The sequence below is a fragment of the Lipotes vexillifer genome, unplaced genomic scaffold (genome assembly GCF_000442215.2).
Source record: "Lipotes vexillifer unplaced genomic scaffold, Lipotes_vexillifer_v1.1 scaffold1980, whole genome shotgun sequence".
NCBI classification, from domain to species: domain Eukaryota; kingdom Metazoa; phylum Chordata; class Mammalia; order Artiodactyla; family Lipotidae; genus Lipotes; species Lipotes vexillifer.
The window spans coordinates 1,134,722-1,151,690 of record NW_006797999.1 but is presented as its reverse complement, the minus strand read 5'-3'; the positions used below and the strand labels follow the sequence as shown (position 1 = coordinate 1,151,690).

Below are 16,969 nucleotides of genomic sequence, written 5' to 3'. Positions count from 1 at the left end.
CGACGCTCCGGGCCTGGAGGCCTCAGGAGGGTCCAGTCCAGGCACCTTCGTTACGCCCATGAGTGGGTGCTTCCTGTCTGGGCGATCCCACTGCTTTGGGGGATCTGCACAGGGAACCCCTGGTGGGGAGGGAGGTGGGGTTGATTCTCCTGGAGGTTGAGGCCTTTGGAACTGCCCATTGACAGATAAAACCACGGATGCTGCAGGTAGACAAACAGAGCCAGAGGGAATAGAAGCTTCTCTCTGAGAGTGCAGTTCAGCATTTCCGGAAGCGCTGGTACACTTTCTTCCCCCACAAAGCCAAAGCCAAGGCATCGTACGGGATCAGACGTCGCCCGTGTCTGTAGTTAATACCTCGCTCCGAGGGCAGAGCTGTCACTGTTCTCAAACAAATCACTCACGAACCGGGGGTCCAGGTCACACGAGCTGCTGTCGAGGAAGGCTGCGCTCGAGTTCGTGTCACTGACTCTCAGAGACCAGGCTGGCACCCGACAGCACGTTCAGGACGCTGTCTTGCTTTTTTCCCTCCAAGGGCGGACTTTGACGATACTGCGACCTACTCGGCGGTGGCAACAAATGTGCACGGACAGGTGTCCACCAATGCGGCGGTGGTGGTGAGAAGTGAGTCTGCCATCTTGCGGGGATGGGGCGCTGTCTCCTCACCTTCTGTCCTCTTTCTCCGCCGTGATCGCCGGACTGTCTTGCAGGATTCCGAGGTGACGAGGAGCCGTTGTATTCTGTGGGGCTCCCGATCAGAGGTAAGTTGATTATTTTCCTTCTTTGTGCAGAAATATGTGTACTGACATAGCATATCATTGAAAAATATTTTCTAAGCATCAGATCTCTTTTCAAACTGTATTGCAAAAGGCCCTTTCTCCTGGCTGGTGTTGGTGTGCTGACCGTTGCTGCCATGGATTCAGGGGCTCACGCATCTTGGGGCTGATGCAGGATTTAAACCCTTTACGCTTTGCACGTGGCTCAGAGCACGCACCCCCTTCTCACTCTGCCTTCCATCCTCCTTTGGCACAAATGACCAGATTCCACTCCACGCTGGTTTTCTGATTCTTCAGAAGCGGCTGAGTCAGCTCGGGCACCGTAACAAACAGCACACCTGGGTCTTGAACATCACACAGTTACTCCCCTCAGTTCTGGAGGCTGGAGGTCCGAGGTCGAGGTGCCCACCAAGGAGGGGAGACCGCGTCCCAGCTAGCAGGTGTGGGATGCCGTGTCCTCACGGAGAGCTGAGAGAAAGGGCTGTGGTCTCGTCTTCTCCTTACAAGGGCACTGACCCCATCCCGGGCCCCACCTCCACGACCTCATCCAGCCTAATCACCCGAAGCCGTCCCCCAATATCTTCACACCGGGGGGTGGGGCTTCGACCTGAGAACGGGGGGACACAGGCGCTCGGGCCACAGCGCAGCCCGTAAGGAAGCGAGCGCAGGAGGTGGTGAGGGGCCCGCTTTGCCCTGCCGGCCCGCCGTGTGACCGCGCCCTCTGCCCCGTGCAGTGCCCCTGCCCTCCGTGATCCCGCACATGCACTTCGACGTCCAGTTTCTGGAGAAATTCGGCGTCACCTTCCGGAGGGAAGGCGAGACGCTGGCTCTCAAGTGCACGCTGCTGGTGACGCCGGACCTGAAGCGGGTGCAGCCGCGGGCCGAGTGGTACCGGGACGGTGAGTGTCGCGGCCTCCTGCGTGCTCTGCGCCCACACCCGCCGTGCTTGGGCTCGGACCCCGGCCTCACTGGGGTGATGGTGAGTTTTGAGCCTTAGTGTTGACATGGCGCTTTCTCCACCTCCGTGACAGCTGCGGGCGGCAAAGCAGGCGAGCCTGGGGCAGCTTGGACCCGCGTTGACCTTGAACTTCCCCGGGAATGGGGTTAGCAGGGAGGCCTGGAGGTAGATGAGTCATGGGAGGTTGTTATAGCTCCATAAAGAGGGTCTCCGTGTGATTAGGAGGAATGAGCGGGGTGTCTGTGTCTTTATGTTTTTCCTCTGCTGAAACAGTAGCTATCATTTATTAGAGCTTATTGCATCCCGAGTCTATTCTGAGTGTGATAACTCATTTGATTTTCATCAGGTCTTTGGGAGGGAAGTGTTGTCAACCCCCTCATAAGTGGGCAGCTGAGACAGGGAACTTCCCTGCCCTCCCCCCGACCTCTGGGAAGTGGCAGGGCTGGGACCCCCTGCATTCCCCGGGCCCTGCTCCACTGCTTCCGGCCCCCAGCGTGGGCTGCCCTGTGCGGCTGTGTGTGTGGTGTGTGTGGTTGTGTGTGGTGTGTGTGTGTGTATGTGTGGTGTGTGTGTGTATGTGTGGTGTGTGTGGTGTGTGTGTGGGATGTGTGTGTGTGTGGTGTGTGTGGTGTGTGTGTGGTGTGTGGTGTGTGTGTGGTGTGTGTGTGTATGTGTGGTGTGTGTGGTGTGTGTGTGGTATGTGTGTATGTGTGGTGTGCGTGTGTGTGGTGTGTGGTGTGTGTGTGGTGTGTGTGTGGTGTGTGTATGTGTGGTGTGTGGTGTGTGTGTAGTGTGGTGTGTGGTGTGTGTGGTGTGTGTGTGTGGTGTGTGTGTGGTATGTGTGTATGTGTGGTGTGCGTGTGTGTGTGGTGTGTGTGTGGTGTGTGGTGTGTGTGGTGTGTGTGTGACATGTGTGTGTATGTGGTGTGTGTGGTGTGTGTGTGGTGTGTGTGTGTATGTGTGGTGTGTGTGTGTATGTGTGGTGTGTGTGTGTGTGTGTGTGTGTGTGTGGTGTGTGTGTGGTGTGTGTGTGTGACGTGTGTGTGTATGTGGTGTGTGTGGGTAGACTGTGGAAGGACGCTTCATCTCTGGCTGCTGCTTCTAAAGGGAGCTTGTTCCATATGGATTCAGTCACAGAACATTCTGCCTGTGTTTATTCAGGGCCTAACACAATGCAAAATAGCACAAAGAAACATATGCCATTCCTGCCCATAACGTATTTATAATCTAGTTGGGGAAAATACACAAAATGGTAAAGCAGAGTCTCTGTAAAGTATAAGGAGTGTCCCGGAACAGGCTGTGATAATTTGCCAAACGCACGGCACTGGCCCCGCGCACTGTTAAAGTTAGCCAAGAAAGCAGGTTTGCGGTGATGATGGAGAGCTTTATGGAAAGAAAACATAGGCTGTTGACAGATGAGAAGGGCTCTGAGCTGGCGGAGGTGGAGGGGGACCCCCGGGCCCAAGCGCAGAGGAGAGGAACAGGTACGCGTGCCAGGTGCAGAGGAGGTGCCTGTGACCTTGCAAGCCCCGGGAGTCCGCTGCTGGGATCCGAGGGCACTGGGCTTGTGCTCTTCGGTTGGAATAGGATAGTTGTGTCTGATCCAGGAGGGAGAGAGGAAGGGAGAGAGCCTCTTTGTGGTGGCAAAGGAGATTAATTTACCCTTTGCAATTCTAATTTAAGATTTAAGAGTTAAGTTCTAAGATTCTAATTTACCCTTTCTGGAAATGAAATGGATTCGAGGAAAGTTCTCCTAATATTCCCAGAGGATGTTGGCATGGATCTTAGAAGGTGTTCCCGTGACTAGGAAGTGCCCGGGATTCTGGGGACCCGCAGTTTCATAGTCTTGGCCGATTCGAATGGAACAGGCAGGTTCAAGGCTGCACCTGACAGGCTGTCCTCTCTGCACTTTCCAGTTATGGATGTTGCCAAATCAGTGGGTGAAAAATAATTTCTCATGATTTTATTTTGTGTCTCCTTGATATCCAGTGTTGAGTATTTTTCGTCACTTCCCTTTCTTCTCCTGAAACTAGCCTCTTTAGTTTCGTCGCCTTTTGACTGTGGTTCGTTGGCACTTTATTATTAATTTCTAAGGAACGCTGGTGGGGGACTTCCTGGTGTCAGCGTCTGGGTTAAGTGTGTTTCGAAGCCGCAGCAGGGCTCCTTGCAGACGAGTCCCGCCTTTCACACTCCGCGTGCTGACCTCTGTCCTGTCCCGCGTGTCCCGGTCCCCCCAGCCCCACGTGTGTGTTTGTGCTCCGGGTCAGGCTGGCGGGCACCTCTGTCCTCCGTGTGTGCCCCGGGTCCCTGCATGTCCCTGAAGCCCGTCTCCCTTGACCATCTTCCAGACGTGCTGCTGAAGGAGTCCAAGTGGATAAAGATGTTCTTTGGGGACAGCCAGGCCTTGCTGTCCTTCAGCCACCTCAACAAGGACGACGAGGGTCTCTACACCCTGAGGATCGTGTCCAGGGGAGGGGTCAGCGACCACAGCGCCTTCCTGTTTGTCCGAGGTGCGCAGGCTACGGGTGGGGTGGGATGGGGCCCAGACGGAGCCCAAGGCTGCTCCCCGGAGATGGCCTGACCGCCGGGAGGTGTTTCCTGGGCACGTCCCGATTACATCTGTGACATAAGCAGGTGTCACTGGGGATGGAGCAGAGGCGGAGCTTTGTGTCCCTGTGGCTGATAAATTGCTGGAATTCGTAGGATGACTCCTTGGAGTGAACAGCCCTGAACTGCTGATTCTGGAGGAAATCCACGCGGGGAGTGGGGTCCGGAGTGGAAGGGCCCGTTCCTGGGCCGCCTGGGCCTCCCTCCCCTCTTCCCCTGCTTAGGCCTTGTGACAGGGCCAGGGCCGTGGCAGGAAGGACTGACACTGTCATGACCACTGACTTCAGTCACATGTGTGTTTAAGACAGTAACCACGGGGGCCACACCTCCGGGGCGTTTACACCAGGAGACACGCGTGTTGTCATGTTTCATCCTCCCATGACAGCCTGTCCATCCCACTCATGGAAAGGAAAACAAAGCTCGTGATATCCCAGGCACAGTGGTTGATGTTATATATATATATATATATATATATATATATATACGTGTATTTATCTTTATGTATATGTATAACATAGATATTTATGTATTATCTATAAATGCCTATCATATATAGGCTTGTAGGTGTATATATTCATACGTGTATAGATGTATATGTCACATATACATACTTTTATGTAAGGGATATATAAAATGGATAAAATTATATATAATATATATATGTATATGTGTATACATACATATAGGTGTGTATATGTGTATGTATATGTGTACACACGCACATACATATTCACATATGTATATATAATCTAAAATTCTTACAGCAGTTTTGGAAGAAAATATTCTCTCTTTCTCCAGTGAAGGTATAGAGCACAGAGGCCTGGGCACTTCTCTGGGAAGCAGGAGCTGGCCCCCTGTGAAGCCCCGGCCCTGTGGGCGGGGCAGTGAGTGCCCCCCAGCCGAGCCCTTACCCTGCACCGGCCCTGGCTCGTGCAGCAGCCTTGGGCATAGAGGCCCCCCTTGGCTGAGGCCCGGCTGGCTCCTCCCCGGGACACCAGTCTCTTCTGGGTGGCCGGCAGCTGCTTTCCTGACCGGGACGCCCCTCTTCCTCTCCCCGTGGCCCTGGCCACTCTGCCCTCCATTCCCCACCCCTGCCTTACCTGCCCTGTTCTCCGTGTCTCCTGCACCTGTATGCCCACCTCGGGCTCCAGGTTATATGTGCCTGGAGTAACAATGTCAGTATATTATTTTTTCCAAACCATTTCAGTTAGATCCATGCATGATGGAAGGGCTGTATCATCAGGGGATATTTTAACTTAAAAAAAAAAGTGCCAACAAGCACACACACACACACGCACACACACACACCCCACCAGACAGCATAAACCTGCAAGGCTGGGGTTTTAGACACGTCCACAAAGTTTTACCATTTTTATTCAGTTGGCATTAAAATGTGCCTTCCATTCTCCGTGCATGCCTTCTAGCAAGATGTTTTGCCCCATGAAAGCACAATAAATGCAGTAGCTGAAATTGCCCTGCTTGTGCAGCCAACAGGAAGAAAATAATGCACGTGTGGGGAGTTTAAGTGTTCTGACAACTTTCTGAGGACTTTGAATATGAGAGACAATATTTGGCTCGGTGTGAAGAAATCCTTAGCTTTTAATATGCTGAGGAGATGGGAACAAGAAAGTGTACAATGCTTACACTGCTAAGAAGGTCCAACTGCCCTAGGTCCTGAAAAAATACACATTTTACATGAGGAAATTAAATGTGCAGTGTATTAACTTTCTAAATAGCTCTGTTGGCCTTCAGTGCCGCCGTAATTAACATTTGAAAACAGACGTAATTGCACTGTGACCATAATTGGCTGTGGAAGGGATGCATGGGTACGGACCCGAAGTGTGCTCACGACTTGCAGGAAAAAAAAAATCTAAGTCCTCAGACCTTCTGAGGACTCTGCACACAAGTGTCTAAGGTACTATCTCTCAGGTGTTCAAAAGGCCTCATTGTTATTATCGTTTCATCGGTCGGTTTTGGGCGACATGACATTATGTGATGACATGCCATCAGCAGAAGGCAAAGTTCAACTTGGATTCGTTTACGGAAAATCACAGACTGAGTGTGTCATAGAGGACAGAGTGTTTCGAGTTTAAAGACTCATCAGTACATGTATGTCTCTCGTCACCAATCCATCAAGGGCGTGAGGACTAAGCAGGGGAGGAGAGAGAGCAGATAGCTCACTGAGTGTGAAGTTGTCAGCTGGCCTCAGCTGTCCCCCCCCCCCCCCCCCAGACTGAGTGTGTCATAGAGGACAGAGTGTTTCGAGTTTAAAGACTCATCAGTACATGTATGTCTCTCGTCACCAATCCATCAAGGGCGTGAGGACTAAGCAGGGGAGGAGAGAGAGCAGATAGCTCACTGAGTGTGAAGTTGTCAGCTGGCCTCAGCTGTCCCCCCCCCCCCGCACCCAGGACCCGGATCACGTGACTCCCCTCTCCTCTCCCACCCCAGATGCTGACCCCCTGGTCACGGGGGCCCCTGGCGCGCCCATGGACCTGCAGTGCCACGATGTAAACCGGGATTATGTCATCGTAACTTGGAAGCCACCCAACACGACCAAGGAGAGCCCGGTCATCGGCTATTTCATTGATCGGTGAGTGTCCACTGATTCCTCGGGAGATGGAAACATTCCTCAAAAGAGTATTACCCAGGACGAGGTGCGTAGGTATTTCTCTTATCTCGAGTCTGTGACGCCGTTCTTGATGGGATATAGGGAACTTCACTATTTGGTTATTAGTCACTCCCGACTGGGTAATTGGAAAGTATCACCTGCCAGGCAGGGCCTCGTGTACCCACACGCGATTCTGTTGTGTGCTGGCTGAGGCTCAGTTTGCCTGACTGGCACCAGTATCAAATCCCACCCTGCCTCTCCAGGCTTGCTCTGAGCCCGGCCTGCAGGCTCCGCTGAGGGTCCAGCCTGGGGCTGGGATGGGGCTCCGGCGGGCAGGTCTGTGCTCAGCCCTGTTCCTCCCTCCGAGGGTGAGAGCCTGGGCATGGTGACGTCGGGCTGAGGATGCCAGCTCATTTATACCCAAAGGCCAATCTTCTCGGTTAAATAAGGTTCTCTTCATGCTTCCAGGTGAAAAATACTGAAGGTTCAAGGTACAAAATACTGGAATTTGAGTAATAACGTAAATGCAGGTCATCATTAAACCCAAAGGAGTTTGAACTCTTTTCTTGTTCCTTTACTTGGAACAGTGCACAGAGCCTGGCAGGGAAACCAAGCAGAGCTGTGAATTTATTGGATATGCAATGTATTATCCATTCTAATCACTGAGAGAAATTACAGTCAAAGATAATGAATTTAGAAGTAAGATAGAAGGGTATAAGCTATGTTGTTATACGAGGATGGCTCTAGGTAGGAATTTAAGATTTTATATGTGTAAAACACATTAATATAAGGCAGTTACTTCAGAAACAAAACAAGCAGCTCACTTCTGTTGTGTTATGTTGATTAAATTATCTTCTCCATCCAATAAAGCTATAGTCACCATCAGGGTGATATTTTGATATGCTGGCATCGGGTTTGCATTGTTCAGGGTTTACCTCGAATTGAAACGGAAAAACCAAAACAAAAGCTATTTTCTATTCTCCTATGACATTCGGTCATTTTCCCAACCTTTTGGCAAAAACGGCTTCATGCACCTTCTCGGATAATACTCCACTCTCTTCTCTTTTCTGACGTCCTCCTATCCTCGTAACCTGCCGGTTGTTGGTCTGGGCTGAGATTGTTTCTTCCAGACTCTCAGTTTTGACCACATCAGACTCTGGCCGAAACAGGTCAGCGTACGCAGGTCAGAGAACTTTCATTAAAAATTCCGAAGGGTTAGGAGGAAAGAGAGCTGATTCTTCCTAAAGCACAGGTACAAGACGAATTTTCTGATCTCGCTCTTTTCTCCTTGGAATTTGACATGCAGTTTCTGTATTGACATTTCTCAACCTGGGAAAAATGGAGGTCAATCTTTTCTACATTTTCAGATTTCTGGTCAGGAGTTAATATTTTCGAAAGACTTCCAGATTCCTCATGAGAAGCGTTCTAGAAAGAAACATCTTAACGTGATTGGAGTAGATGGTGAGCCAGCCTCGCAGCAAGGACTCACTTTGTGACCCGGTGGAGAAAGATGCGTCTTTGGGACACCGGGTGAAGGACCGTTGATTTCCTGGGCCTAGGCAGCAGACGTGCCAGGGAGCTTAGGGGCACCCAGAGATTTTGTGGTGTAAATTGAAAGAGAACTGTCAGGGATAGATCTGAAATAACCTTTAGAGGAGATTTTGCCTAAATGTTTTTGAAGGGGGGAATTGAGCTTCAGCTGTAAGTTAGAAGGGCTCAGGGACGTATATGTGTATATACTACATTTCGTAGACAGCTCTGTCTTTTAAAGTTTATTTATACTACTATTTGTGTAAATCAGTATTTCGACACCATTCATTTTACCAGTGGGAGATGTTCTCCTGTTATAACTGCGATATATATGTATATATATATATATATATATATAATATATGTGCGTAATGTATGTATACAGCTCTATATACTTACTAGACAGATACAGTCGTTATTCTCTACTCTTATTTTTTATTTGAAGATGTGAAGTGGGAACTGACAGTTGGGTTCAGTGCAATGACCGCCCCGTGAAGATCTGTAAATACCCCGTAACCGGACTTTTTGAAGGAAGGTCCTACATCTTCCGCGTGCGGGCTGTCAACAATGCAGGGATAAGCCGGCCTTCCAGAGTCTCTGAGGCTGTGGCTGCCCTCGACCCCCTTGACCTCAAGCCGTTACAAGGTAGGGTGCTCAGACTTCAAGTTCCAGCAGTTTTGTGTGGTTTGTTCTTTCTGTTTTCCCCCCATCTTGTATCTGAGCCTTGCGAGCTGAGCACAGCACAGCTGTGCCTCATGGGCTCGGGGTGGCCGTCAAGGTCACGTTAGGGGTGGGGATGCCAGGCTGACATTTACACCTTGAAACGAAGGTGCTTCATCTTCCTAAGGCTCTTCACTGAAATCCAGTTAAATTGGTTCAGAATTAGACTTTTCTCAGTCCACTGATGTTGTAATTTCAACACATGATGAGACTCAGAAGGCATTGAAGCCAAGCCCCTCCCTTTCTGAATTTTAATTTCACATGACCCAGATTCCTTAACGGGAATGGGCCCTTAATTATGGTTTTAAGTGGGTCACTGCATTTTCCTTACCTGCGTGGCCTTTTGAATCCAGTACAAACAGCCAAGAAGCACTGGATCTCTTTGAGACCATTTCCAAAATATCAACTCTGATGACCTCAGAGTAGTGCGAATGCTGTCATCGTAATACAAAGGTGATTCTGGGAATCCAGCGCTTTCTGGACTTCAAATTCAACACTGACCTTTCTCTCTGCAGCAGTCCACTGGGAGGGAGATAAAGAAATCGTAATCTATCAGGAGGACCTTGAAGGTAAGGAACCCGTTACCATTTCCTTTCAGCTGCTTATACCCTAGGGATTTAGGGTTATAATTAGAGAGTGCTGGGTACACTCTTCACATGTAAAAATAAAAACTGTGGGTCAAGCTTAAGGTCTATGGAATTTAAAAAGTCAGCAGAGCAGAGGGCGGGACTGAAAGTGAGAGTGGAAGTCAGTGGAGTCCTGGCTTCACGGCTTCATATGGGGGTCTCTCAGGCATCCTCGGGGACCTACAGAGGAGTAACCAGACCCAGCCTGAGACTTGAGTCCTGGCCGAGGCTGGGGTCCTTTCTCCCGGACTCCACGACTGAACAGTATTTTGTTTTATTATTTTTTTAAGCAAAAATTTTATTTCTAACATTTTGACTAAAAGGGACTAGTTTTCCTATCAAATAATGTCCTGTGGTTTGAAAGTTTGCGTTTCCTTTTTTCTATTGGATTTTGTGCACACTTCTTAATAGTCCTTGGATATCTGGGAAGATAAATTTACTGAGAAGGAGAATCTAGCATCATTAACCAGGAATCCAAAGATTTTAATTGGAATTATAACTACAGTTCACAGAGGACAGTGAGTGACAACTTAAAAATTAGTAAGTCAGAAAGAGAAAAACAAATATCGTATATTAACGCATATATGTGGAATTTGAAAAAACTGGTATAGATGATCTTATTTACAAAGCAGAAATAGAAACACAGATGTAGAGAACAAACGTATGGATACCAAGGGGGAAGGGGGGAGTGGGATGAATTGGGAAATTGGGACTGACATATATACATTATTGATACTATGTATTAAATAGATAACTAGTGAGAACCTACTGTATAGCACAGGGAACTCTACTCAGTGCTCTGTGGTGACCTAAATGGGAAGGAAATCCAAAAAAGGGGGGATATATGTATACTTATAGCTGATTCACTTTGTTGTACAGTAGAAACTAACACAACATTGTAAAGCAACTGTACTCCAATAAAAATTTAAAAAATAAAATAAAGTCTTAGTTAAAACCTCTGCTTCCAGAAAAACTCAGAAACTGGGAAAGATGCCCAACAAGTAAGTAACAAAAGAAAGCAATTTGGGAAAGGTGGATGTTATGACCTCCTAAACAGCTGATGAAAACACAGATGTTTGAGTGAGTAAAAAATGGCCCAGTTATACTGGAAGAGCTGTTTGCTGCAGGAGACCAGCCTGTATAAAATACGTATTTTTTTTTGGAATTTTTGAATTTTATTTTATTTATTTTTTTATACAGCAGGTTCTTATTAGTTATCCATGTTAAACATATTAGTGTACATATGTCAATCCCAATCTCCCAATTCATCATACCACACCCCTGCCACTTTCCCGCCTTGGTATCCATACATTTGTTCTCTACATCTGTGTCTCAATTTCTGTCCTGCAAAACCGGTTCATCTGTACCATTTTTCTAGGTTCCACATATATGCGTTAATATACGATACTTGTTTTTCCCTCCTAGCAATGGCTTCTTTTTTTTTGCTTTGCATTGTTGTGTTAGTTTCTGCTTTATAACAAAGTGAATCAGCTATACCTGTACATATAGCCCCATATCCCCTCCCTCTTGCGTCTCCCTCCCACCCTCCTTATCCCACCCCTCTAGGTGGTCACAGAGCACCCAGCTGATCTCCCTCTGCTATGTGGCTGCTTCCCACTAGCTAGCTATTTTACATTTAGTAGTGTATATATATGTCAATGCCACTCTCTCACTTCTTCCCAGCTTACCCTTCCCCGTTCCTGTGTCCTTGAGTCCATTCTCTACGTCTGCATCTTTATTCCTGTCCTGCCCTAGATTCTTCAGAACCATTTTTTTTTTTTTAGATTCCATATATATGTGTTAGCATATGGTATTTGTTTTTCTCTTTCTGACTTATTTCACTCTGTATGACAGACTTTAGATCCATCCACCTCACTACAAATAACTCAATTTTTTTCTTTTTATGGCTGAGTAATATTCCATTGTATATATGTGCCACATCTTCTTTATCCATTCATCTGTCAATGGACACTTAGGTTGTGTCCATGTCCTGGCTATTGTAAACAGTCCTGCAATGAACATTGTGGTACATGACTCTTTTTGAATTATGGTTTTCTCAGGGTATATGCCCAGTAATGGGATTGCAGGGTCATATGGTAGTTCTATCTTTAGTTTTTTAAGGAACCTCCATACTGTTCTCCATAGTGGCTGTATCAATTTACATTCCCACCAACAGTGCAAGAGGATTCCCTTTTCTCCACACCCTCTCCAGCATGTATCGTTGGTAGATTTCTTTTTTCTGTACGTGGGCCTCTCACTGCTGTGGCCTCTCCCATTGTGGAGCACAGGCTCCTGACGCGCAGCCCCAGCGGCCATGGCTCACGGGCCCAGCCGCTCCGCGGCACGTGGGATCCTCCCGGACCGGGGCACAGACCCACGTCCCCTGCATTGGCAGGTGGACTCCCAACCACTGCGCCACCAGGGAAGCCCTGTTTGTAGATTTTTTGATGATGGCCACTTTGACCGGTGTGAAGTGATACCTCACTGAAGTTTTGATTTGCATTTCTCTAACAATTAGTGATGTTGAGCATCCTTTCATGTGTTTGTTGGCAATCTGTATATCTTCTTCGGAGAAATTTCTATTTAGGTCTTCTTCCCATTTTTGGATTGGGTTGTTTGTTTTTCTGATATTGAGCTGCATGAGCTGCTTGTATATTTTGGAGATTAATCCTTTGTCAGTTGCTTTGTTTGCAGATATTTTCTCCCATTCTGAGAGTTGTCTTTTTGTCTTGTTTATGGTTTCCTTTGCGGTGCAAAAGCTTTCAAGTTTCATTAGCTCCCATTTGTTTATTTTTGTTTTTATATCCACTTCTCTAGGAGGTGGGTCAAAAAGGATCTTGCCGTGATTTATGTAATAGAGTGTTCTGCCTATGTTTTCCTCTAAGAGTTTTATAGTGTCTGGCCTTACATTTAGGTCTTTAATCCATTTTGAGCTTATTTTTGTGTATGGTGTTAGGAAGTGTTCTAATTTCATTCTTTTACATGAGGCTGTCCAGTTTTCCCAGCGCTACTTATTGAAGAGGCTGTCTTTTCTCCATTGTGTATTTCTTGCCTCCTTTATCAAAGATAAGGTGACCATATGTGCGTGGGTTTATCTCTGGGCTTTCTATCCTGTTCCATTGAGCTATATTTCTGTTTTTGTGCCAGTACCATACTGTCTTGATTACTGTAGCTTTGTAGTATAGTCTGAAGTCAGGGAGCCTGATTCCTCCAGCTCCATTTCTTTCTCAAGATTGCTTTTGCTATTCAGTGTCTTTTGTGTTTCCATAAAAATTGTGAAATTTTTTGTTCTAGTTCTGTGAAAAATGCCATTGGTAGTTTGATAAGGATTGCACTGACTCTGTAGATTGCTTTGGGTAGTGGAGTCATTTTCACAGTATTGATTCTTCCCATCCAAGAACATGGTATATCTCTCCATCTGTTTGTATCATCTTTAATTTCTTTCATCAGTGTCTTCTAGTTTTCTGCATACAGGTCTTTTGTCTCCTTAGGTAGGTTTATTCCTAGGTATTTTATTCTTTTTGTTGCAATGGTAAATGGGAGCGTTTCCTTAATTTCTCTTTCAGATTTTTCATCATTAGTGTATAGGAATGCAAGAGATTTCTGTGCATTGATTTTATATCCTGCTACTTTACTGAATTCATTGATTAGCTCTGGTAGTTTTCTGGTAGCATCTTTAGGATTCTCTATGTATAGTATCCTGTCATCTGCAAACAGTGACAGTTTTACTTCTTTTCCAGTTTGGATTTCTTTCATTTCTTTTTCTTCTCTGATTGCTGCGGCTAAAACTTCCAAAACGATGTTGAATGACAGTGGTGACAGTGGGCATCCTTGTCTTGTTCCTGATCTTAGAGGAAATGTTTTCAGTTTTTCACCATTGAGAACAATGTTGGCTGTGGGTTTGTCATATATGGCCTTTATTATGTTGAGGTAGATTCTCTCTGTGCCCACTTTCTAGAGCGTTTTTATCATAAATGGGTATTGAATTTTGTTGAAAGCTTTTTCTGTATCAAGATTATCATATGGTTTTTATCCTTCAATTTGTTAATACGGTGTATCACATTGATTTTTAGAATTTATTTATTTATTTATTGTTGCATTGGGTCTTTGTTGCTGCACACGGGCTTTCTCTAGTTGCGGTGTGCGGGTTTCTCTTTGCGGTGGCTTCTCTTGTTGCAGAGCACAGGTTCTAGGTGCGTGGGCTTCAGTAGTTGTGGCACGTGGGCTCAGTAGTTGTGGCTTACGGGCTCTAGAGCACAGGCTCAGTAGTTGTGGTGCATGGGCTTAGTTGCTCCACAGCATGTGGGATCTTCCCGGACCAGGGATCGAATCCGTGTCCCCTGCATTGGCAGGCAGATTCTCAACCACTGCACCACCAGGGAAGTCCCCCTTGTATGTTATTTGTTGCTCTTCCCTTCCTGCTTTTAATATTTTTTCTTTGTATTTAATTTTTGATAGTTTGATTAATATGTGTCTTGGCATGTTTCTCCTTGGATTTATCCTGTGTGGGACTCTCCGCACTTCCTGGACTTGACTATTTCCTTTCCCGTGTTAGGGAAGTTTTCAACTATAATCTCTTCAAATATTTTCTCAGACCCTTTCTTTTTCTCTCCTTCTGAGACCTCTATAATTCGAATATTGGTGGATTTAATGTTGTCCCAGAGGTCTCTAAGACTGTCCTCAATTCTTTTCATTCCTTTTTCTTTATTCTGCTCTGTGGCAGTTATTTCCACTATTTTATCTTCCAGGCCACTTATCCATTCTTCTGCCTCAGTTATTCTACTATTGATTCCTTCTAGAGAATTTTAAATTTCATTTATTGTGTTTTTTTCCTTCATTGTTTGTTTGCTCTTTAGTTCTTCTATGTCCTTGTTAAATGTTTCTTGTATTTTCTCCATTCTAGTTCCAAGATTCTGGATCATCTTTACTATCATTACTCTGAATTGCCTGTTTCCTCTTCATTTGTTTGGTCTGGTGGGTTTTTACCTTGCTCCTTCATCTGCTGCATATTTATCTGTCTTCGCATTTTGCTTAACTTACTGTGTTTGGGGTCTCCTTTTCACAGGCTGCAGGTTCATAGTTCCCGTTGTTTTTGGTGTCTGCCCCCAGTGGGTGAGGTTGGTTCAGTGGCTTGTGTAGGCTTCCTGGTGGAGGGGACTGGTGCCTGTGTTCCGGTGGATAAGGCTGGATCTTGTCTTTCTGGTGGACAGGGCCTCGTCCAGTGGTGTGTTTTGGGGTGTCTTTGAAGTTAGTATGATTTTAGGTAGCCTCTCCACTAATGAGTGGGGTTGTGTTCCTGTCTTGCTAGTTGTTTGGCATGGGGCATCCAGCACTGGAATTTGCTGGCCATTGGGTGGAGCTGGGTCTTAGTGTTGAGACAGAGATCTCTGGGAGAGCTCTCGCCGATTGCTATTACTTGGGGCCAGGAGGTCTCTGCTGGCCCAGTGTCCTAAACTCAGCTCTCCCACCTCAGAGGCTCAGGCCTGACACCAGGCCAGAGCACCAAGACCCTGTGGGAAAGAAAGAAAGAGAGAAAGAGAGAAAGAAAGAAAGAAAGGAAGAAAGAAAGGGAGAGAGAGAGAGAAAGAAAGAAAGAAAGAAAGAAAGAAAGAAAGAAAGAAAGAAAGAAAGAAAGAAAGAGAGAAAGGAGGGAGGGAGGGAAGAAAAGAAATGAAATGAAATAAAGTTATTAAAATTAAAAAAATTATTAAAAATAAAAAAGTAATTAAAAAAAGAAAGAAGAGAGCAACTAAACCAAAAAACAAAACCACCAATGATAACGAGCACAAAAAACTATACTAAACACACACACACACACACACACACAAATGGACAGATAGAACCCTAGGACAAATGGTAAAAGCAAAGCTATACAGACAAAATCACACAAAGAAGCATACACATACACACTCACAAAAAGAGAAAAAAAGGAAAAAAAATGTGTATATAAATAAAAAAAAAAAAAGGAAGAGAGCAACCAAATCAATAAACAAATCTACCAATGATAATAAGCTCTAAATAGTAAACTAAGATAAACATAAAACCAGAAACAAATTAGATGCAGAAAGAGAACCCCAAGTCTACAGTTGCTCCCAAAGTCCACCTCCTCAGTTTGGGATGATTTGTTGTCTATTCATGTATTCCACAGATGCAGGGTGCATCAAGTTGATTGTGGAGCTTTAATCTGCTGCTTCTGAGGCTGCTAGGAGAGATTTCCCTTTCTCTTCTTTGTTCGCACAGCTCCTGGGATTCAGCTTTGGATATGGCCCCGCCTCTGTGTGTAGGTCGCCTGCGGGCATCTGTTCTTCGCTCAGACAGGACGGGGTTAAAGGAGCAGCTGCTTCGGGGGCTGTGGCTCACTCAGGCCGGGGGGAGGGAGGGGCACGGAGTGCGGGGTGGGCCTGCGGCGGCAGAGGCCGGCGTGACGTTGCACCAGCCTAAGGCGCGCCGTGCGTTCTCCTGGGAGAGTTGTCCCTGGATCGCGGGACTCTGGCAGTGGCGGGCTGCACAGGCTCCCGGGAGGGGAGGTGTGGACAGTGACCTGTGCTCGCACACAGGCCCCTTGGTGGCGGCAGCAGCAGCATTAGCGTCTCATGCCTGTCTCTGGGGTCCGTGCTGTTAGCCGCGGCTCGTGCCGTCTCTGGAGCTCATTTAGGCTGTGCTCTGAATCCCCTCTCCTTGTGCACTCCGCAACAATGGTCTCTTGCCTCTTCGGCAGGTCCAGACTTTTCCCCGGACTCCCTCCCGGCCAGCCGTGGTGCACTAACCCCTGGCAGGCTGTGTTCACACCGCCAACCCCAGTCCTCTCCCTGCGCTCCGAGAAGCTCGAGCCTCAGCTCCCAGCCCCGCCCGCCCCGGCGGGTGAGCAGACAAGCCTCTCGGGCTGGTGAGCGCCGGTCGGCACCGATCCTCTGTGCGGGAATCTCTCCGCTTTGCCCTCCGCACCCGTGGCTGCACTGTCCTCCATGGCTCCGAAGCTTCCCCCCTCCGCCACCCGCAGTCTCCGCCCGCGAAGGGGCTCCTAGTGTGTGGAAACCTTTCCTCCTTCACAGCTCCCTCCCACTGGTGCAGGTCCCGTCCCTATCATTTTGTCTCTGTTTTTTCTTTTTTCTTTTGTCCTACCCAGGTACGTGGGGAGTTTCTT

The 16,969-nt window shown here is 47.2% G+C and overlaps 1 protein-coding gene across 1 annotated transcript in view; it reads left to right on the top strand.

The window, feature by feature from the left end:
* Positions 1-16,969, top strand: part of MYOM2 (myomesin 2) — a 77,089-nt gene that overhangs the window by 14,271 nt on the left and 45,849 nt on the right. The window contains exons 6-12 of the mRNA XM_007470028.1: positions 533-621; positions 708-758; positions 1,508-1,672; positions 4,080-4,241; positions 6,790-6,931; positions 8,925-9,124; positions 9,715-9,768. Coding sequence (XP_007470090.1) covers positions 533-621; positions 708-758; positions 1,508-1,672; positions 4,080-4,241; positions 6,790-6,931; positions 8,925-9,124; positions 9,715-9,768 — 863 coding nt within the window. The remainder of the gene's footprint in view (positions 1-532; positions 622-707; positions 759-1,507; positions 1,673-4,079; positions 4,242-6,789; positions 6,932-8,924; positions 9,125-9,714; positions 9,769-16,969) is intronic.